General features: G+C 42.5%; 2 protein-coding genes across 2 annotated transcripts; one reads left to right on the forward strand and one right to left on the reverse strand.

The window, feature by feature from the left end:
* The first annotated feature begins 3,018 nt into the window (after positions 1 to 3,018).
* On the forward strand, positions 3,019 to 5,904 carry fzd8a (frizzled class receptor 8a). Its single transcript, XM_053636391.1, has one exon. It carries the CDS (start codon positions 3,571 to 3,573, stop codon positions 5,326 to 5,328), a length of 1,758 nt encoding a protein of 585 aa, XP_053492366.1. The 5' UTR covers positions 3,019 to 3,570; the 3' UTR covers positions 5,329 to 5,904.
* Positions 5,905 to 18,532: 12,628 nt separating this feature from the next.
* LOC128615375 (gap junction delta-4 protein) lies at positions 18,533 to 21,834 on the reverse strand. The gene is given in 2 exon segments (XM_053637444.1): positions 18,533 to 20,989; positions 21,771 to 21,834. Coding segments are annotated over 2 exon segments (1,248 nt in total). The 3' UTR covers positions 18,533 to 19,805.
* Between the last annotated feature and the right edge of the window lie 1,282 nt (positions 21,835 to 23,116).

Here is a 23,116-nt window from a genome sequence, read left to right on the forward strand (position 1 = left end):
AAATATCACCTGTGTCCATCTGCGAAATCTGCGAGTACCTCGAAACTTCGCTAGTTCTCTACAAATCAAGCGTGCTTCCTATTGGACTTATATTTTTCACACGTACATGATTCAAAGCTTTATTTCGTGGTGATTGGGCTCGAATCCACACCTCGAAGGCGACTGTGTGACTGTGATGAGCACTAATGAAATATAAACACTCCTAATATGTGGTCCATTGCCATATAGATAATCAGACCTAATCGTATTGTTTGTCCTCTGCAATCTGCATACATAGTATGCTAATTGATAAACACACACACACACACACACATGGAGAGTATGTAATACCGTTATCTAAAGCTTCTGTTTGAAGGCAATTACTCAAGACAAATGTCTTTTTCACTAATTAAAGCTTTATCTCTTACAGAACTGGTTAATTGAATTGCTTACATTTTACCAACACAATGCAGCGTGTTCTGTTCTTCTTTAGATGATAGCACAGTAATATAGCGGGTCGACGCTATGTTTTTTAATGTCTAATCAGTAGTTTAAATTAAATTAAGAGCGCATAAACCATAACGCATGGTTCTCCTAGAAGAAAAAAAGACACACAAGCGAACACACAGCGTTCAGTTTTACTTGGACTGACACTTGAGGAGATGGGTTTTTTTTTTTTTCCTGTTTTCCCCACTTGGCCTCAACCATCACTGCTTTTTTCTCTAAAGAATGACTGAATGCCGATTTGAAAATTAACTTTCGAACAGATGCACTAATTCCATTTGCACTGAGGAATGCCCGGGCACTATGTAACCCAAGCCAGGCCTGCTGTGGGCCTCCGCCGAGCGAAGAGGTTACGCTCCAACTGCTGGAGACCACAGTGGCCTCTATCTCTCTGTTAATCAATATGGGCTCAGCCAATAATACGCATAATCAGTGAAAACGATGCCTTTTTTTTTTCTTTTTTTTCTTTCCATCAGACGCATTCACCAGGGTCCTCAGAGTACACACCTGTTCCTCAGTGACTCCCTGGAGGTTTTCCTCCACTGGGGGAAATTAGCCATTTCGTGCAATACAACCACATACAATCAGTTTTAAATAGTAGGATTGAGATTTAAATTGTTTTTTTTTTCTTTTTTTTTTTTCCAGGAGTGTACACACCTGATTTAAGATAACGTAGCATGTCTTATGTAACACGACTGGTGTTATTACTGTGTTGGATACGCAGCCGGTCAGAAGTTTATGAACACTATATTTTAGCACTTTTTCAATCCTGAAAATTTGAAAACCTACCCAAGCAGTAAGGATAAGTGAATAAAGGAAGGTTTATTATGCGTATAACGAATTGAGACGTCATCAATTTTTTTGCTTTTATTGGAACAATCTGGATTTAATCTAATTGCAAAAGGGGCAAAGTATTTATCACTCGATTTTGACACTTTAGGCATGCCACATTTTTTTTTTTTTTTTATCTATAGACTTAATAGCTTTAGCCTCCAAGTGCACCTGACTTCAATAAAATACTCATTTAGAGTCACGTTAGGATCTGAGAGCGAGCAGTTAACAAGTTAGACAGAGATGTAGCTTTCATTATTTAAGTGCTAGTCTGTATTTTGTTTGGTCTGTGGCAGCAATAGTGATTCAATTGTAATAACTTTTATTTAAAAAAAAAAAAAAAAAAAAAAAACTTTTCATTGGCAGAGTAAATAATAGTAAAGACAATCATCCAGCCTTGCTAAAGCAAAAATAATAAATAAATATTTAAAATAACTGCACTCATTATATATACATAATAAACCACCCAGTAATAAATAGATTATAAACAAACCAACAAACAAATAAATAAGTGGAGAAGTTAACAGTATTTTATATCTAAATAAAACAGCACTTAATTAGTTACGAGCATTATTATATAGTTTATATATTATATAGTAGTATTAATTATAAATAAATAAATAAATAAATAAATCAGGAAGTATGTGGAAAAAAGTTAACAGTATTTTATTTGTAAATAAAACAGTATATAACAGTATTTGATTAAAAATAAAGAAATAAATGAATGTGTAAAAGTTAACAGCAGCATGACGGAGCGATGTTAGTGAGAGAGCATGCATTCAGTGTGATGCTCTCTCCACCATTTATCCATAATCTTAGTGCAGTGATGTTTTTAGGAAACTCAGTCTTTGACACTTTTTTTTTTTCTTCCTCATTATTATAATAATTAATACATATTTATTTTGAGCATATATAACTATCTTACAACCAGGTAACAAGCACAGCATAACCGTTAGCGTATTTACTGACTATTATGTTCTACTATTGTGTAGTGTTGACTCGGACAAAGTGAAGAATATCAATGTAAAAAAGACCCACTGTATTCAGAGGAATAATTAGTGTGTTAGTGTATTAGTGCATGTGAGACAGTGCATGGAAGGGGGGTGGGGGTGGCGGTGAGTGGGGGGGGGAATTGTTGTTGTTGTTCTGCCTGCCACTGTTAACAGACCTATCAACTTGTCTACTTGTTCTTGAAACCCCCCACCAACCATCCCACCCCCAACACCCCCCAACCCTCCCTCCCCCTCCTGTAATTACCCCCCACCCCCCACCCCACCCCCCTCCTGTGACAGCTCTATTAAACTCAACAGCAGAACATCGGCACATCAATTAAAACATAAACACCCCACATTGCTAAGTAGGATGAACACCCCCTCCCTCCCCAATTAACACCCCCCCCCCCCCCCCAAAAAAAAAAAAACGTCACGTGCAAATGAACCTGCACTGTTCCCATTTAGCAAGGTAGTGAAGTCATGTAATAAACATTGCTTTGGTTTCATGCAATATCTGCTCCATGATGATGATGATGATGATGCATGATTTCCTAATATCTGAGCAGAAAATGTTCGGACAAAAACCGTCTGCGACAGAAACATCTAAGCCAAAGGTTCGACCGACTGACTGAGCTCAGGGCTCCGCCCTAAATCTCTCTGATTGGTCAGGAGGTCAGGAGGGCGTGGCCATTCCCAGTCCTTATAAAAACCCTGCGCGTCTCGCAAGGGTGCACGGATTTGTATGAGGCGAATAAGGAGAGAGGTGCTTTTGTGAAACGCGGTACGTGAATGTAACTCAGACGGCGGATTTCTTCTTCTTCTTCTCCTTCTTCTTCTTCTCCTTCTTCTTCTTTCCCCTCTTTAACCCGGAGTCGCTTGTTTGTGCGCCTTAAATAGGATCTGATTCCTGAAGAAACCCGTTAAAGCGACATTTGAAGGAGAAGCGACGGAAAGGCAGAGCAAAAGGATAATAAAAGAGGGGAAACAGACAGACAGACAGAGAGAGAGAGAGAGAGAGAGAGACGCGTTTCTCCAGGCTTTCCTCAGCCATTTTGATTGCACGCGAAGGGGACTGTTTTTGTTTGTTTGTTTGGAAACACGTGACTGGTTGCGTTTTAATTGCAACGGACAAGTGAGGAGGAAATGGAGCCACTGTTGGAGATCTAAACGGACTGGGATTTAACACACAAACACACACACACACACACACACACACGCACGGACTTGCCATTTAAAAGCTGAAGGACGCGCAATCAGACGACGGATGATGGAGCGCTACCTGTCGGGCATCTACCTGCTGCTGGCGCTCTTGACTCTGCGGCGATCGAGCGGCGCCACGGCCAAGGAGCTGAGCTGCCAGGAGATCGCCGTGCCGCTGTGCAAGGGCATCGGCTACAACTACACCTACATGCCGAACCAGTTCAACCACGACACGCAGGACGAAGCAGGCCTGGAGGTGCACCAGTTCTGGCCGCTGGTGGAGATTCAGTGCTCGGCAGACCTTCGCTTTTTCCTGTGCAGCATGTACACACCCATCTGTCTGGAGGACTACAAGAAGCCGCTGCCGCCGTGCCGCAGCGTGTGCGAGCGCGCCCGGGCCGGCTGCGCGCCTCTCATGCGCCAGTACGGCTTCCCGTGGCCAGACCGCATGCGCTGCGAGCTGCTGCCCGTGCAGGGGAACCCGGACACGCTGTGCATGGACTACAACCGGACGGACGCTACAACCGCCGCGCCGGTGCTCCCGAAACCCACGAGTTACCCGGGAAGGGCGCACGGAAGCGGCCGCGTCGCTAGCGGAGGACACCCCAAGCGCAAACCCGCGCCGCAGCCGTGTGAGGCCGGGTGTCAGTGCCGCGCGCCGATGGTGCGTGTGAGCAGCGAGCGGCACCCGCTGTACAACCGCGTGAAAACCGGAAGAACGCCGAACTGCGCTATGCCCTGCCATAACCCGTTCTTTACCCCAGACGAGCGGGCGTTTACAGCCTTCTGGATCGGCTTGTGGTCTGTGCTGTGCTTCGTGAGCACTTTCGCCACGGTGGCGACTTTCCTGATCGACATGGAACGATTTAAGTACCCAGAGCGACCCATCATCTTCCTGTCCGCGTGCTACATGTTCGTCTCGGTGGGTTACATCGTGCGTCTGATCGCAGGCCACGAAAGAGTCGCCTGCAGCCGGGAACATGATGTCGAACACGTCCACTATGAGACCACAGGACCGGCGCTGTGCACCGTCGTCTTCCTGCTGATCTACTTCTTCGGCATGGCCAGCTCCATATGGTGGGTGATCCTGTCCCTCACGTGGTTTCTGGCAGCGGGTATGAAGTGGGGCAACGAGGCCATCGCTAGCTACTCACAGTACTTCCACCTGGCCGCATGGCTCATCCCGAGCATGAAGTCCATAGCTGTCTTGGCGCTGAGCTCGGTGGACGGCGACCCTGTAGCGGGCATCTGCTATGTGGGCAACCAGAACCTGGACAACCTGCGGGGCTTCGTGCTCGCACCATTACTCATCTACCTGTGCATCGGAGCCATGTTTCTGCTCGCCGGGTTCGTGTCGTTGTTTCGCATCCGCAGTGTCATCAAGCAGGGTGGCACGAAAACGGACAAGCTCGAGAAACTCATGATTCGCATCGGGGTGTTCACTGTTCTCTATACAGTGCCCGCTGCTGTCATAGTGGCCTGCTACTTTTATGAACAGCACAACCGGCAGCGCTGGGAGGCAGCGCATAACTGCGCCTGTGCTCTGGACCGTGAGCGCGATGCAGAAAGGCCCGACTACGCCGTGTTTATGCTCAAGTACTTCATGTGCCTGGCTGTGGGCATCACGTCAGGTGTGTGGGTCTGGTCGGGGAAGACTGTGGAGTCATGGCGGGCGCTGTGCGCACGCTGCTTCCGCTGCCGCTGGGCGGGCAAGGGTGCGAGCAGCTCGGCGTACAGCGACGTGAGCGCAGGACTGACGTGGCGCTCAGGCACAGCCAGCTCAGTCTCGTGCGCCAAGCAAATGCCTTTGTCCCGGGTCTAGATGGGCTCGGCGCAACAGTTCCTGCTTTTTCCACATACATTTCCATACAAATGGACTGCTGAGGGGTTTCTGTTAAGCGGAAAGACTGGTCGTAACAATCGAGCCCATTATCACCCCTCGTGCGTGATTTACTTTCTTGCCATTTCTATTCATATGGACATGACATGCAATCAGTGATGCTTAGAGAGAATTAGGCATTGCATTGTCCCAAGTGGTGCTGAACGTTTTTCTCCAGTCCTTTAGCATTTAAACTCAAAGTTTTCTCTTCAACTACTTTTTTTTTTTTTTTTTTTTCCTTTTCTAGAATGTTTAACAATCAAAAATATCAAAGATGCTCTCTCAGATAAGCCTTAAAAAGTCTTAAAAGTTTTAGCGCTCAAATATTTCTACGGGTTGTTTTTTTTACGGTAATGTATTTATACAGTTATGTACAAACGTGTAAATTTTGTATAAAAAAAAAAGAAGAAGAAGATGATTTATAAGATTATTGTAAATTTGTACATAGTGTAGATGTCATTTGAAGAAGACAAATATTGCTTTTATTTTGACAATAAAATATTTTGGAGGAATCTTTAATCAGACATCTCTCCAGCATCTTCCTTTATTCTAGTAACAAGACAGAACTGTCCAGGTTTCGGGGTTTGTTTTTTTTTTTTTTCCCCTCCATTTTAATGGTGACTGTATTGAACATACTTGCTATAGAGGTGTTTCTTTGTGCACGTCTTGTAAAGAGACGCTCTTTCTTGGCTATCAGGGTCGTAATTAGAGGAGCGCAGCTCGAGTTGGAGAAGTTCCATCATTGTCGTGTTCGCCACTTAATTTAATAAAAGAGGGCCGAGTGAATGGGTTTTAAATGCAGAGAAAAGGGCTCTTTTCATCCAGAGGGACACTTTGATCTTTCTTTAAAGTCTCGGATAAAGGTGACATGTACATAGAACCTTTTTTTTTCTTCTGTACTTACTGATGCACCAAGTTGTCTAATGTCTAATCTGAGACCCTTACGCTGCTTTTGATCGACGGTATTGAAATGTTGGCACTCGGGGGGCCCAGGCGCCACGATTTATTTATTTTTTTCCCCCCCAAGACTTTGTAACTGTTTGAATTTTCCAGCGTGCTGTCTAAACGTCTCATTTGAGTTTAAGCTGCATTATTAATTGCGTAGGTTAGCTTCCCAGTGAATGGGGGCCCTACAGGTGGTCCCTTTACCTAATCTGACATCGAAGGGGTTGTTATTGTGGAGCTCTGACAGCACTGTGTTAGCGCTCAGAGAAAGAGCTTCCCAATGTAATGCAAAGTAAAACAGTTATCTTCTAGCTTTTGTTACAAACGTATTAGGTGCAATCAGTTTACAACTCCCCCCCCCCCCCGCCTATTTAGTTATTTAGTAAGGTAGAGTTCCCAATCCTTGTTTTTTGTTTTTTTTTTCATCTTATTGCTTGTTTTTGATTCACGTAATCAGATAAATAACAAACCCTTCATAAGCTTGAAAAGAGTTTATTCAAGTAAAGAAAAGCATTCAGGAGCAGGGTTGGAAAACATCCAGCTAGGCCATTAGGTGATTACAGTCATTACGCTGAAGGGAGGAAAAAGCTTGTAATCTGTTCACCACTAAAACGCCGATGTTAAACGATTTTCTGCCCATCAGAACCATCACCGAAACACAAGGTGCACTTTAAGGTGCTAATTCCAGGCTTCCTGTGCGCTAGCTGAAGAGTATCACATCTCACCACATGTTTGCACTCATCTGGCATTTTTAATAGGCAGAGATTTCATCTGGGCATAAATAGAAATCATTAAAATTCTATATTTATATACAGGTATAACGTTACATCGGGAAAACAATTTTAAATATAATAAACCTTAAATAACATCTTTACACACCTTTCAACCTTTCTGTGCGGTTTGTGTTGTGTTGTGTTGTGTTGTCCGATTAGTTTAATTTAAGAAATCTGTCCAGATGCTGTTTTGTGATGTTTGTTAAGATGTGTGGACTTAAAGCGCCATCTAGAGGTAAGTATTGTAAATTACAATAGCTTAAATCAGAGTTCCTTAGCAAAAAAAGGACTAAACACCAACAGTTGGTCTTTAGTAGAACTGAAACTTTAACAACCTTCAGATGCTTAACATTTTACTGTATCATTTCCCCCTTTATTTATATCAGAAAGAAAGCGTAACATTTCCTCTCTTTCTCTCTCTCTTTCTGTCCCATTCACTCCCTCTTTCTGTCTCTCTCTCTCTCTACATCCCCTTCACACCCTCTCTCTGTCTCTCTCTCTACATCCCCTTCTTTCCCTCTCTCTGTCTCTCTCTCTCTCTACATCCCCTTCACGCCCTCTCTCTGTCTCTCTCTCTACATCCCCTTCACTCCCTCTCTCTGTCTCTCTCTCTACATCCCCTTCACTCCCTCGCTCTGTCTCTCTCTCTACACCCCCTTCACTCCCTCTCTCTGTCTCTCTCTCTACATCCCCTTCTTTCCCTCTCTCTGTCTCTCTCTCTCTCTACATCCCCTTCACGCCCTCTCTCTGTCTCTCTCTCTACATCCCCTTCACTCCCTCTCTCTGTCTCTCTCTCTACATCCCCTTCACTCCCTCGCTCTGTCTCTCTCTCTACACCCCCTTCACTCCCTCTCTCTGTCTCTCTCTCTACATCCCCTTCACTCCCTCGCTCTGTCTCTCTCTCTACACCCCCTTCACTCCCTCTCTCTGTCTATCTCTCCGACCCTTCACTCCCTCTCTCTGTCTCTCTCTCTACACCCCCTTCACTCCCTCTCTCTGTCTATCTCTCCGACCCTTCACTCCCTCTCTCTGTCTCTCTCTCTGCCCCCTTTACTCCCTCTCTCTGTTTCTCTCTCTCTCTATCTCTCCGTCCCCTTTAGTCCCTCTCTCTGTCTCCCTCTCTCTATCTCTCTATCCCCTTCACTCCCTCTCTCTCTCTCTCTCTCTCTGTCCCCTTTACTCCCTCTCTCTCCATCCCTTCACTCCTTCTTTCTGTCTCTCTCTCTCCATCCCCTTTACTCCCTCTCTCTCTCTCCATCCCCTTCACTCCCTCTCACTGTCTCTCTCTCCATCCCCTTTACTCCCTCTCTCTGTCTCTCTCTCCATCCCCTTCACTCCCTCTCACTGTCTCTCTCTCTCCATCCCCTTTACTCCCTCTCTCTGTCTCTCTCTCTATATCTCTATCTCTCCATCCCCTTTACTCCCTCTCTCTGTCTCTCTCTCTATCTCTCCGTCCCCTTTACTCCCTCTCTCTGTCTCTCTCTCTCTATCTCTCCATCCCCTTTACTCCCTCTCTCTGTCTCTCTCTCTATCGCTCCGTCCCCTTCACTCCCTCTCTCTGTCTCTGTCTCTCTCTCTCTCTTTCTGATTGAGTTGTGTTCTTAATCGAGTCTTGTATTGAATCACAGGTTTATACACCTGAAATATGGCTCTGTGTGTAATGCAGTGTTTCAGGGCTGATTCATGCTAATTAATGCCGTATTTATCCTTCAGATTTCCAACTATTGGAAAAGTGTCAACACGGCAGGCTGGACGTATAATTCAGGTGAGTTCATAGCGAAACGTCGGGCTGATTAAGAACCCGCTTTGACTGTCAGGATATTATTAACAGTAACTGCACCTGCCTCAGAAACCAAAAATATCTGCAGTAGTTCCACAGGTCCAAATATGAAATAAGCAGTATAAAGAATAACACACACACACACACACACACACACACACAAATCAAAGCAAAGGGTTTTAGCAGGTCAGCTTCCTTAATCCATAGATATAAGCCGATACTCAGTAAGCACCAATCCACAGAAATACAATCATCTGCTTTAGAGCTGTATATTATTTGTTTGAGTGTGCAATCAGGACGAAATCTTTTCCACTGAGACACAACTTTAATCACAAGCGCTACATGTCAGAGTCAGACACGTGACACTGAGCTTGGAATTAAACTGTATTTACAATTGATTGCTTGCACATATCCTGACAGCCGAAAGGGCATTTTATTATAATTTACTTGTAATTAGTGGCACAATTTTTTACATGAATTCATAAGTAAAAATGATTAGACATGTCAGATCCTAACGGGACTTTCAACTAATGGCAGATGCACTCAGTCTAGGCTTAAAACGTATTCGTTTACTCAAGCTTACCATGAGTAGACTTTCTTTTACGCAAAGCGCAGTCTTACCTACCAATCTCTCCCTCTCTTTACCTCCCTCTCTCTCTCTCTCCTTCTGTCGAGCCACACATGATTTTATGGAGATGCCAGTGCTCCTGATTCTTTCTGTTCTCCGGTCCTGCCTGATCCATCCTGATGTCCTACCTCTGGATGGCGCTCTCAACTCCAGTTCCACATGGACATTCTCACTGTAGTTGCTGGGACTACGGCTGCTACTATGGATTTGAGACTGCAAATACCACATGCAGTTTTGCCCTCAGGTCTCCTTTAGTGAACAGTGGACTAGTTCAACAAACAGACCATGTAAAAACCATAATGAACTTTCCTTTACTTTCACACTATCCGTTGTTACGGGTTCCCTTCTGAGTCTGGTTCCTCTCAAGGTTTCTTCCTCATATCATCTCAGGGAGGTTTTCCTCACCACCGTCTCCACCGTCTCGCTCAATAGGGATAAATCCACACACTTAAAATCTCTATCCTGTGTTTATACGTGTCTGTAAAGCTGCTTTGAGACAATGTCCATTGTTAAAAGCGCTATACAAATAAAATAAAATTGAATTGAACTCAGACGGCAAACCAGTGACGCTTGTGGATAAAGGCTTTATAGGCTGAAATCAACTGTACAATAACTGTAGGTTGTATTTTTAAAAGTGTCTAATTAAAGTGATTCATTTTCCTGTTAGATAGCCTACTACTTTCCAAACCAGCTGATGCATAATAATAATAATAATAAGATGAAGAAGAAGAAGAAGAAGAATAGGAAAACATTGTGATAGACATCTTACTAAGTTTCAGGCCCTGACTAATATCAAACCCCGATCACATCACAGCAATGATTGGATTTCTTTTTAAAGAAGAATTTCGATTATTTTTTACATTTTTATTATTTATCTTAAAACTGAGTTGTTGTTGTTGTTGTTGTTGTGCATATCTGTTGGTTGAAGGGTTCGGTGAAATCATTACCTTCTTGTTCACAAAATAATATTAAACTTAGCATGTACTCTGTGTCCGTGTGATTAGTGCTGTTTTGTTCTTTTCCTTTTTTTTTTTTTTCTTTCAGAGGTGATGAACCCTATATAGCGTGCTTGAAATCTGGAAATGCCCACAGAAGCCATTGTGTATTGTGAATAAAAGCATTTAGTTCAAAGGGTCGTTGAAAAACGCAGTCGTTTTCGAAGGAAATAACCAATGGACACTTTGCTCTTGGTATTCTTTGAGCTGTTTTTATACCGAATGCAAATCAGGGCTTTGATGCAGGTTTCACGTTTTTATCGCTACCCCGGGTGAAAGAAGAAGAAACAGAAATCCCAGAGCATTTACATTTGCAATCTATTTGTTTGTTTTGAAGTATGTGAATTCAGACAAAACCGGTGGCATGTGGGGAAGTTGTTGATGCTTATGACTATTTGGTCTTTTATTAAATTGTGATACCTGTTCAGGTTTACATAAGTGACAGTGATTCTGTGACAAAACCACTGGTTGAAAAGGGAGGAACAGGACATAGTCATGATCGTTTAACCGAAAAAATGACAAACAAATTGAAAATGTAAAAAAAAAAAAAAAGAGCTTTAGAACGGTGAGTCGACTCCCAGTGTTCACTCAAAAGAGTTGCTTCAAAGAGTCGACTCGTTCTCGAACAATTCATCACTACTGAATAAAACACCGTGCCGAGGAGAGAGAAGCAAACTTACTAGATTGAGACACAAGAGGGCAGCAGTGGAGTCAGTACTGGAGGTTACAGTTGTGTGTTGAGAAGGTAGAGGAGCTTCAGGTGAAAGTGTTGTTTACACTCTTAACACACCTTCTTTGAGGCAGGGGTGTCCAAACCTTTCTTTCAAAGTGACTATTTAAGGGACTAAAACTAATTGGACATAACTAACAATCATAAATTAAATTGTCGTTTTTAATACTTGGTTCCAAATCCACTTTAGTTGAGGACTCGTTCGAGAATTCACGAACGGTTTTCCATGCTTAGTGGTTTCCAGATCTGTTGAAATCACCCTTTGTAACTGTTAACTGTATGTGCTTTTTGTTTGTAGCCACGCATAGATATCGTCTTCACGTCTCCATCCGGCTGCTCAAAAAGGCCATAGAGACGTAGACACCAGCATCTTTTATAACGCTCAGCATCTGCGATTCATTCTTCCAAGCTCACAAGAGACTTTTGCAGCTGTAGAACTTTCACGCCAAGTGTAGCTTTTTCCTCTTTTAGGTAATTTAAAGGTAATTTAAGGATGTTTTGAGGTCCTCGATTGTATTGGAGTTGGTAATTATCATCTGCTCGAGTGAGTCTGCTGTTTGATTTATTCTCAAAAGTGAGGGCAGTGATGATATTGTCCTGCAACTCAGATAGGGATGGCTCTACTCTGGTTTTCTTTGGCAAAAGGGTTGCTCAATGTCGTGTCAGGAGAAGGAGGAAGAATTATTGGTAGGTCCTCTGAAGATGAATCAGAGGTAAGAGGCAGCTGAGTAGGTGTGGTTCTTTCGTTTGACTTTAATGCTCATAGATGAATAGATTGCTATCTTTCTGCCAGTTACGCCTAACCAGACCGGCGTCGTATATGTTTTGCAAGAGAAATTGAAAGTTTTACTATGACAATGCTTCATAGAGTCACTTTGAATTTGTTTTGTAGAGACTTAGATCATGACATTTTGTTTCAAAGAGGATACAAGAGAAAGCCTGCAGAGCGTTCTCAACATGAGTCTGTTTTGGCCGCCATTTTGTCTCGACCTCACAGATATCCATCCATCCATCCATCTTCTATACCGCTCGTCCTTCTTCAGGGTCACGGGGGAACCTGGAGCCTATCCCAGGAAGCATTGGGCACAAGGCGGGGTACACCCTGGACAGGGTGCCAATGCCTCACAGGGCACACAATCACATACACACTCACACACCCATTCATACACTACGGACACTTTGGACATGCCAATCAGCCTACCATGCATGTCTTTGGACTGGGGGAGGAAACCGGAGTACCCGGAGGAAACCTCTGCAGCACGGGGAGAACATGCAAACTCCACACACACAGGACCACAGTGGGAATCGAACCCCCGACCCTGGAGGTGTGAGGCGAACGTGCCAACCACTAAGCCACCGTGCGCCCCCTCACCGATATCATTTCAGTAAATTAATTTGCAGATGTATTCAGAAAAAAAAGGTTCTTGCATGTTAGCTAACTGAGTTAACACACAGCCTGCTGCCACCTTCAGGTGAAAGGAATCACTGCACCGTGTTGGGCTGGCATTCCACCCATCATACGTTCTGATAGAGGAGCCGTAAACACACATGACAGCATGTGAATAGACCATGAGGAAATCACATCGGTCCTACATGTGGAATATAAATATCAATGACAAATGGGTGAAACTTAACCCTGATGTGATTATTTACACGTGTGAGAGTCACGTGTATTTTCTGTAAGGAACAATGACCAAAAAAAGAAGAAAAAAGATTTGAATGATGGTTCATGTTGCTTGGGAAGTTGTCTATTTCTACTAAACATTTTCCAACCAGGATGGTTTTAATGATTTCCAAGAGGTCACTTATTTTATCATGTACAGTTACAGTCTCCTCTGAACGTTTTGGAACAGCCCGACTAATTCTATTAATTTCACTATACATTGAAGACAATTGGGTTTGAGATCAAAAGATGAATACGTGACATATTTTCTATGCCCAGTGCCTGTGCAGTGGCTCTCATAGATTTTCCCTCTTTACTCAGCTTCAAAATGGCTGGCTTTTCTCCCATAGACAGCTCTCTGGTCTTCATGATGGTTTATCCTTTTTAACAACAAATACAGTCTTCACAGGCGAAAGCCTAGGGCTCAAACCAAGAGCAGACATTCAGAGCTAAGTATGAATTCTTTAAAGAATAAATGTAATGTGTTCCAATATTTTTGATCACTTGAAGAAAAAAAATGGGGAAAAAGGCGCTAAGTTATTTCACACATATAGATGTAAATCTGAGGAAATGAAAGCTGATATTCTGATCTATCGTCTGATTCATCTTTTGATCAAAAATCCAAATGTCTTCAACGTATAGCGAAAACAGTAGAATTGACCTTGCTGTTCCAATACTTTTGGAAAGGACTATAGGTCTGTAGTGTAATTCACAGAAGTTGTGGCATTATGTGTATAGTACGGGGGCACACATGGGGAAAAATATATTTATGTCAGAAAATCATATATGAAAAAGGTAACATGACTTAGGTGTGAAAAAAATAAGTGAAAATAAATGAATATGGAAAAGTCACATCTTAATGGTTAGCACGTTCGCCTCACACATCCAGGGTCCGGGATTCGAGTCCCGCCGGGGCCATGTGTGTGCGGAGTTTGCATGTTCTCCCCGTGCTGCGGGGGTTTCCTCCGGGTACTCCGGTTTCCTCCGCCAGTCCAAAGACATGCATGGTAGGCTGATTGGTGTGTCTAAAGTGTCTGTAGTGTATGAATGGGTGTGTGAGTGTGTATGTGATTGTACCCTGCGATGGATTGGCACCCTGTCCAGGGTGTACCCTGCCTTGTGCCCGATGCTCCCTGGGATAGGCTCCAGGTTCCCCGTGACCCTGAAAAGGAGTAAGCGGTAGAAGATGGATGGAAAAGTCACATGTACAATTAACGTGAAAATAAATGACTAATGTGTATGAATGATTTGTGAATTAGAACCATAACCAATCATGACTTCAGTCATGAAAATTTTTACACTTGTAAAATGGCACTATGAAATAAATAAATAAATACATACATACATAAATACATAAGGTAAACAGATAATGGAAATTTGGCAGTGTGTAATATTGTGTAACACAAATGCACATCGAATGAACATATAACAATCTGCTCCAAAACACTACACCCGACCCACTCGAGTGTTTTTATTTTCCTCAGCAATGTGTCAATTTATATGGCTTATGTTCGGAAAAAAAAATTAAAAATTAAGTTTGAACTAAAACTGCATAAATATGCAACTGCACCGTAATTCACAAACAACATTTATTTAAGCTTCATGACTGAATGGGAAGTGAAGCGAATAAGTCACGATGGTGTATAACGTGGTTTCAGGCGTGTGAGTAGGCTCACTGTTCTACTGAATGTCAGAATCAGGAGAATAGCTGAAGGAGGAACAATCCTCTTCTATTGAGCTCCAACACCAGCCTTGAAAAATCAAATTATTCACAGTGTAGGAGGCAGAAGAGGGACGTCATCACGGCGTCTTCCCTCAGATACACTGTGGGTGGGTGATGGCTTTTTCTTTAACATTTCATGATTTCAGGGAAGAAAATACTATATAATGGCTTTACATTTATAGAGTCTACATGTTTAAAGCAGAGACTCCATATAGAGCTGTTCAGGGGTTTTCAGCGAAATCCCAATATTAAACTGAACATGTTTGTCTTGATTGGCGTGCAACTATTATTGGTGTTATATGTAAAGATGACGGTGTAAAGGTGTCAATATTTTCAATGTGGATATAAATAATGGCTTTATAATGAGGTTTTTTTTTTTTTTGGTCTAGAGATCAATAAAAGAATGTTATAATGTGATTGCACTAATACCTGTAATTAATTAAGGGTATTTGTTTAATCTGGGTTTTTATGATGCAGTAACTCATTGATCCACTAGATGGCAGGATGGTATAAATTACATAGACCTATTTAATCTGGTCTATTTTGCTAGGATGTTATAATAGGGGGGGGAAAACATTATAAAGGAAAGATGCCTATTTCTATTACGCATTTTCACCAGGATCTGATGGTTTGAAGTTGAAGAGGCCACGTGCTTGTACATGTACAGATCCAATATAGTGCAATTCACTGAATCCTGAATTTTATCTAGATAATCCCAAATGCTCAATATACACTTTGCAGTCATACTGAAGTGCAGGATACACGTGAACGTCCATAAATGGTAAATGGTCTGCACTGCGCTTTACACTGGGTCTCATTCACCCATTCACACACACACCAATGGTAGCAGAGCTGAATGCAAGAAGCTAACTTGCCATTGGGAGCAACTTGGGGTTCAGTGTCTTGCCCAAGGACACTTCGGTATGTGGAGCCGGGAATCGAACCTCCAACCCTACGATTAGTGGACAACCCGCTCTACCACCTGAGCCACAGCTCAGAGATAATGAAGTCACTAAACCATGAAAAATGCAACTAGGGTGAGTGAGATGTTAAAAGCACATGAGGACTATTTAGAGTTTGATAAGCCTTATGGAATAATGAATGTATTAAAGAAAAAAAAAAGTACTAATCATTAAAACCATTATAAAATCACCAGGAACCAATTTTACAATTAAATAAAATGAAAAAGTTTCTAATCCAGCACAGCAAATGAATTCATAAACGTGAACTAAAATTGCTTCGTGGACTGTATTTGAATTGAAAGATTAAAAAAAGAGAGCTCGTCTCGGTTATTCCATTATGCACTCGGCGCAATACATTCAGGGTCATAAACCGAGCTACTGCTGAGATGCAATTCTTAAATTAGCACGCTAAAACATTTACACTGCAACCGTCTCGTCCCGATTAAGTCCATTTTAGTTCCAGGTTGTAAAACTACAAAAATGTGGAAAAGTTCAAAAGGAGTGAACATTTATGAAAGCCACTGTATTTGTGCAGGTGAGGTATAGTTTCGATCTGTCTCTACAGTCAGAATATACATTTGAGTTAAAGGTGATAAATTAACGCACTTAAAAAGGAACCGACGTGTTATTGGTTAACTAAACTGATTTTTTGGGTCTGGCCATCCTGATATTGGACTAATTCTAACGTGGTCCATTACCTAAAATGAGTCTGACACGTCTGATCTAGAGTCAGTCTAAGCCGCCTTTAGATCACTCGTATAAAGCTGTTTTAATGACAGATAGAGCAAAATCGCGTACATAGCGTGTAGGACTAAAAGCCCTTTAATATTTAAGCCAAAAGCTGTAGTCACTGATGTGATGAGAATGATCCGTGACCTAAATAATATCTGATCGGCAGCCTTCCTGTGATGGTCTCTATTGATGGATAGGGTAGAGCGGGATGAAAAATTTTCTCTCGCAACAGACTGGCTATAATCAGTGACTATATACTCACTGAGCACTTTATTAGGAGCCATTAGAAAATTGTAGCCATGCAGGGATGCACATGATCAGAAACAATGCTCAAACAGGCTGTGGCATTCAAGTGATGATTGATTGGTATTAACAGGCCCAAAGTGTGCAAGGAAAACATTCCCCACACCATTACACTACCTCCACCAGTCTGAACTGTTGGTAGCATGGAGTCATGCTGTTGGTGCCAAATTCTGACCCTACCATCTGTGTGCCTCAGCAGAAATCGAGATTCATCAGACCAGGCTTTGTTTTTCCAGTCTTCACCTGTCCAGTTTTGGTGAGTCTGAGCCCACTCAGCTGTTTGTTCTTGGCTGAGAGGAGTGGAACCCGATGTGGTCTTCTGCTCTCGAAGCACATCCGCCTCAAGGTTTAACTGAGATGCTTTTCTGCTCACCGCAATTGTATAGAGTGGTTATCTGAGTCTGTCATCTCCAACCAGTCTGGCCATTCTCCACTGACCTCTCGCATCAACACAGCATCCCCATCAGCAGAACTGCCGCTCACTGGATGTTTTTTCCTTACTGCACCATTCTGAGTAAACTCTAGAGACCATAGTGTGTGAAAATCCCAGGAGAGTAGCAGTTATAGAAATACTCAAACCAGCCCGTCCTCCACCAACAATGATGCCATGGTTAAAATCACCGAGATCACATTTTTTCCCCATTCTGATGGTTGATGTGAACATTACCCGAAGCTACTGGTCCGTATCTGCATGATTTTATGCACTGCACTTGATGCCACATGATTGTCTGATTAGACAATTGCATGACTGAGTAGGTGTACAGTGTTCCTAATAAAGTGTTCAGTGAGTGTATATCAACAGCTGTACCTGAGAAACTGGCTCTAATAAACTCAGTGTATGTCTTCCGTGTACTGTATTATGGAGTGATGTAAACCTTTGACTTCGTGATTTCTCAGTTAAATCAGCCTCCAAAGCTTAAAAATAGATTTTTTGTCGAAACAAATGTAATCATACAGTGTAGTTTTTTTGGAAAATAAATCAAAGCAAAAATGAAAAATGGTTCAACTGGATTTACACTGTATGGTTTTCAGCCTGGGGGGTTGGGGGTTTGAATCTCGTCTCCACCCTGTGTGCCCTGAGTTTGCACTTTATCCCGGTGCTGCAGGGGGTTTCCTCTGGGTACTCTGGTTTCCTCCAACAGTTCAAAGACATGTTGTAGGCTGATTGGCATTTCCAAATTGTCCGTAGTGTGAATGTGTGCCCTGGGGGGTGCCCTGTGATGGGTTGGCACCCCCCCCCCCCCGCCTTGTGCCCCAAGTTCCCTGGGATTGACTCAAAGTTCCCCCATGACCCTGTTTAGGAGAAGCGGTATGGTAAATGGATGGATGGATGGATTTTCAGCCTGAATTTACAATTGCAAACAAAAAATTCACATAGTAAGTAAAAGGATACTTTGGTCATATATTGAGATCAGTTGTCTTATAATGCATAATGAGATGTGATCAACAACAGCAAACGTTCTGGCAAAGTGTGAATGCTGCTACCTGCTACAATAATGAAACACTTATAAAAAAAAAATAATAATAAAAATAAATAAATAAATAAATAAAAAAAGGAAAACATGAAGAATTAAAAAAAAGGAAGGTTTGTTGAATTTTTTTGCTGCCGAAAATTTTACACCAGCCGTAAATGACTTCAAACTCATCTGCTTCGCCTTTTTAAAAAACCCTGTTTTAATCACAACTCTTTCCTTAGAGGAGCTTTCCTGTATGATCTGACATGGAGAACACATTATCACACATCAAGCTTTTATTGGGATCATCTCATACAATGTGACAAGTAATAATCTTAAAAGATCGCTGTAATTATGCAGTCTAAACCTGCTTTAACAGGTGGCCGACTTCCAGATTTACCCCCCCACCCCACCCCACCTCTTTCCGAGTTAATATGTGGCACAAATTTAACCCTTTTTTATTCAGTCATAGAGTGATTCATTCTCTACCTCAATTCTCCATTTAATTGATAACAAACCAAAAAAAAAAAAAAAAAAGCACTACAATGCAGAAGCACAAAATTCAAGCAAATGGATGATTTGAAAAAATCTGTACAGTTTTTATCTGTATTCCTTTATTAGATAAAGATCTACTGTCATTTTGGATATATACGTAAAGCACGATGCGTTCAGACTGGGAAAATTTACGTGTCATTTTAGCAGTCTCATTCCGACTCAAAACCGGGAATATCAGTCGCTCCTGAAGAACAAACGGTCTGACACGGATCCGAGGACATAAGACCGTGCCAAAAGATAGGAGGATGAAAGCAACAGGCTGTAGTTAATTTAGCTGTAGAGGTGAAACGTGCCGAGAGAGGTTGCGTTGCATCAGGCGTCATCAGATCTCATGTTTCATTGGATTGTGGTGCGCTATTTTAAGTGTTTCTATGTGTTCTAAAGTCCCAGCCTCAAATCCTACTGGGTCTTTGAATATATTGTGACAAGCCGCCTCCATAAATACAAATCCAGGCTTTGACGCTAATTGTTCTGCCTGGCACTCAGGCTGGGGGATTCCTGCTCGAGTCAACCTCACCGGTCTCTGGTATGCTAATAATGTAATAAAACAAATCAAAGTTTGTATGGACTAGTTACAATCATTTCAACACAATCGCGCTAATCGTAGTAAGTCATGCTAGTGTTTTTGGAGGGAAAGCCATACTGGTTGTCTTCTGGGTGGAGAATTTGTGTCAGTTTCAACCTTGGAGGCCCATTGTGGAGATCACCAACCTGCTTTTAGAATGACCTCTCACCCTGACGCACACAGCCAGGTCAAGACAAGTCAAGGGTGATCTGTGATTAGTGTTTAGAGAAGCCGAGTGAGCTAATACAAACAGAGGCAACAGGTGGACGGTGAAGGTCGCGGCCGAGTTGTAAAGGGTAGCATTCCACGAAACAGAAGAGCCACTTCGAGTCACCTTGTCTTCAAACATTTGAAGACCTTTGTTTATGTTCCCTCACTTTTCAAACACACGATGTGGCATTTAAATAATCGAGTAAATTCTTCAAAACAAAACTGACAGCTCCTGAAGGTCCCATCTCATATTAAAGGTCAAAAGATATCAGGGTTTTATTGTTTAATGACATTTCATTAGCTGCTCAGAACAATATAACCTTTTCAGATGTCTTAGAATGCAAATTGTTTTGGTGCTGATCCCACAGTGCCACCAATAAGATTAGGATCATATCCAGACCCTCACACCCATGCTGACCTTTTCTCGTATCCGTCACTATCGGTACTTATATCCCCCAGCATGTACTGTCCTGATAGCCTTTCACAAGCTACCACTGCTGCAGAGCTATCCAGCAGCCCTTCATTTGGTGGCTTGTCCCATCTGGGAGGTGGCATAGGTTTGAGGCGACTACGCTTGTTGACCCGTATGGACCTGGGCGTGCCTACTGGCTCAGATGGACACAGTGCCATCTCACTGCCCTCTCGCTCTGTTCCCTCATCCTGTGCCACTGGGTAACAACCAGCTCCATTACCACTGATAGAACTAGTTACACCAAGATCGATACCTACAAGGGTTCCTCCATGAGGGATGCCTGGATGACTTTTACCTTCTAATTGCAGAGTGGCATCATCATCCACACAGGCTTTGCTGATTCTCTTACGGAAGCTTCCATTGACCAGCAAGGATTGATGTTCAGGGTCACCAAAGTCAACACCAGTGCCTCCACTTTCTGCAAGGAAGTATTGTTCCTCCTCATACATCTTCTCCACAATCATCTGCTTCATGCTTCTGTGCCTCGCTGACTGCTTAATGGCACAGACGAGATCAAACAGGCTGAGAAAGAGGGACAGTGCAGCCAACCCCAGCATAAAATTCAGCATGATGGTCTTCTCAGTGGGTCTGGATATATAGCAGTCCACCGTGGTGGTGCAAGGAGCCTGCTGACACATGAAGCGCTTCGGGATGTAGAAACCAAACATATAGTAATGCGCCGCCCCGAAACTAGTTTCCAGAAGGATCCGGACCAAAAGGTGAAAGATGTAGCCTCCTGTGAAACAAGGCAGCAGTCTTACACCTGATTTTACACTAGACTTTGACAGAGATGCTTCACGGAAAGGTTCTTGTTTAATCTTATAGAAAGACCTCAACTTCATTCTGTTAGAGGCATCAGGATGAGGTAGGCTGGATGTAACTTTGTGGATCACGTGGACAATAAATACAACATGAACCAGGATAATGGAGATAAGCTGGACCAGCCAGAAGCGGAACAGTGACAGGGGTGCAAATATATCGTAACACACGTTGGCACAACCAGGCTGGATAGTGTTGCACACAAATCTCTCCTGCTCATCCTAGTAGAGCGGATAGCCGGCCAGGAACAAGACTGATAAACGTAGGAAGACCGTTAGAACCAGCCATATCTTCCCTGGAAGAGAAACAAATCAACAAGTCAGGGATCATTAAGTGTTTATGTAGTAAAAGCATTACAGCAGAAACTCTTTCAGGGGTTCTTTGAAGGTTTCCTGAAGGTGTTTCATCCAAATGTCATCCTTTTTTTGGTATAGAAACACAATCTTGCAGGGGGTCTACAAAGAATCTTAACGGTTCTCCCAGAGAGACAAACCAAAGAAAGTTTATCCATACGGTAGAAATCATGAAGGGTTCATTGGCACAAACCTTAAAAATGGTTTCCCAAGGGATATTTGTATTGTTAAAGTTTCTAAGCTGTCTAGATAGGTAGTAATTGGAAAGTCTTTAGATATGGAAACGTTCTGTTATAAGGTTCGACCCAGAATCATTACTGGCACAAACGGACGAATGTTTAAGGGTTCTACCTTTAAGCCGTTTTCTTATGTAAGTGGTTATTGCTCTAGCTATGAAGCATATATAGAAGTACTGTAGATAAAAAAAAAAATGGATTTCATGATTTTAGAAATGTAGAATCTACAATAGGTTGCTTGCACGATATAAATGATTTGGCCGATTAGATTGAAAAATGACAGCGGTTTCAGTTTGCCACGTTAAACAAATGTAATAGAAATCTGGATAATTTAGGTACATGTAAAACGTAGTGTAACAGAAGTAATAGCCTGATATGTCTGTTAATCATTTATTTACTAAATATACAAAGTATAATATCTCATTCCTAGACGAGTCTACACTTAATAAATGTTCTTTCCCCCCCCGCAACATGCATTGTCACCTACCCACAATAGTGATGTTGTAATTCAGTGTGATGAAGATAGCTTCTGAGGCTCCTTGCCTCCCCATGACTCCAGATCAAGGTTCTCCAAAACGGAGCCCACTAGACAACGTGCCTCTGAATTTTACTCCAGGTAAATTAGAACTGCAGTTGGTCTTTAAAAAAAGGAATGAAATTGAGTGGCCTAGCCTAGTCTCCCAGCTCCTGCCTCTGCTACTTGTCTTACCTATTCTCTTGCTTGGACAACAACTGCTCTCAGACAACAGAAAACGAGAGACGTGAGCTCCATTGTGAGGCTATTCTTACCCACCAGCGGCATGTCGACAGGCTAACATTGTTGAGATAGTTTGGGTCAGTTTGCACTTAGAGGTGAATAATGAACAGAGGGATTAGTCATCAAATTGTTCGTGTTAACTTCTCATCTACGACGAATCATTTTTCAAAACCAGGCCATAGGGGGCATTGTTTCTATTTAAGACATGAGAAAAGTAGAAATGACAAAAGCTTTTGGGGAGTAATTTAACAGCATGTAAACAGGCAAGGAAGGTGATTTGCCCAGAACTCATTATCATTCATAAAATTAATTAGGGTTAATTAGTAGGGTTACCACAGATTCTGAACAAATTTAATCATAACGTATCACATCATGGCAGAGTCTGTGGTAATACTGAATCAAATACTGAATCACTGCCTTATGAATCAAAATGTAATGCTATTGTAACAGATTCAGGGGGGCACATTTGCCTTTTACCTCCGGGGTTGGGGGTTCGTTTCCCACCACCGGAGTTTGCATGTTCTCTCCGTGCTTCTGAGGTTTCCTCCGGGTACTCCGGTTTCCTCCCCCAGTCCAAAGACATGCTTTGTAGGCTGATTGGCATCTCACCCTATCCAGGGTGTCCCCTGACCTGTGCCCAGAGTCCCCTTGGGATAGGCCCCAGGCTTCCCGTGACCCTGTGTAGGATAAGCGGTATAGAAAATGGATGGATGGATGGCTGTATCAGATTCAGATATCAAATACTGAATCACTACGAATTGAAATCATATCGTAATGCGTAGAATACACCCCTATTTGCTATAGCGATGATTTCCTCTAATTCCGTCAAAAAAAAAAAACAAAAAAAAAAACTGTTGAATTAGAATTTTATGAAAATAGGCTCGGCTGGAAGCGGTAGCAATTCTCTTTTAAATGGAGCCTTAGGTTTATGATTACTGGCAGATGACTGGCTATGATGAGTTAATAATGTTTCTGCACTATAGTGTAATTGAGTGGAAACACGACATACTAATGCTTGGAATGGATTGAGTCCAGAATGTCCTGAAAACGCAGAGCAGCTTTAAGCTTCTACAAAT

This window comes from Ictalurus furcatus, chromosome 1 (assembly GCF_023375685.1).
Source record: "Ictalurus furcatus strain D&B chromosome 1, Billie_1.0, whole genome shotgun sequence".
NCBI classification, from domain to species: Eukaryota; Metazoa; Chordata; class Actinopteri; order Siluriformes; family Ictaluridae; genus Ictalurus; species Ictalurus furcatus.

What these genes read in the sequence shown, in the direction of transcription:
- fzd8a (XM_053636391.1), top strand. Translation starts at nt 3,571, where the DNA reads ATGATGGAGCGCTACCTGTCGGGCATCTACCTGCTGCTGGCGCTCTTG.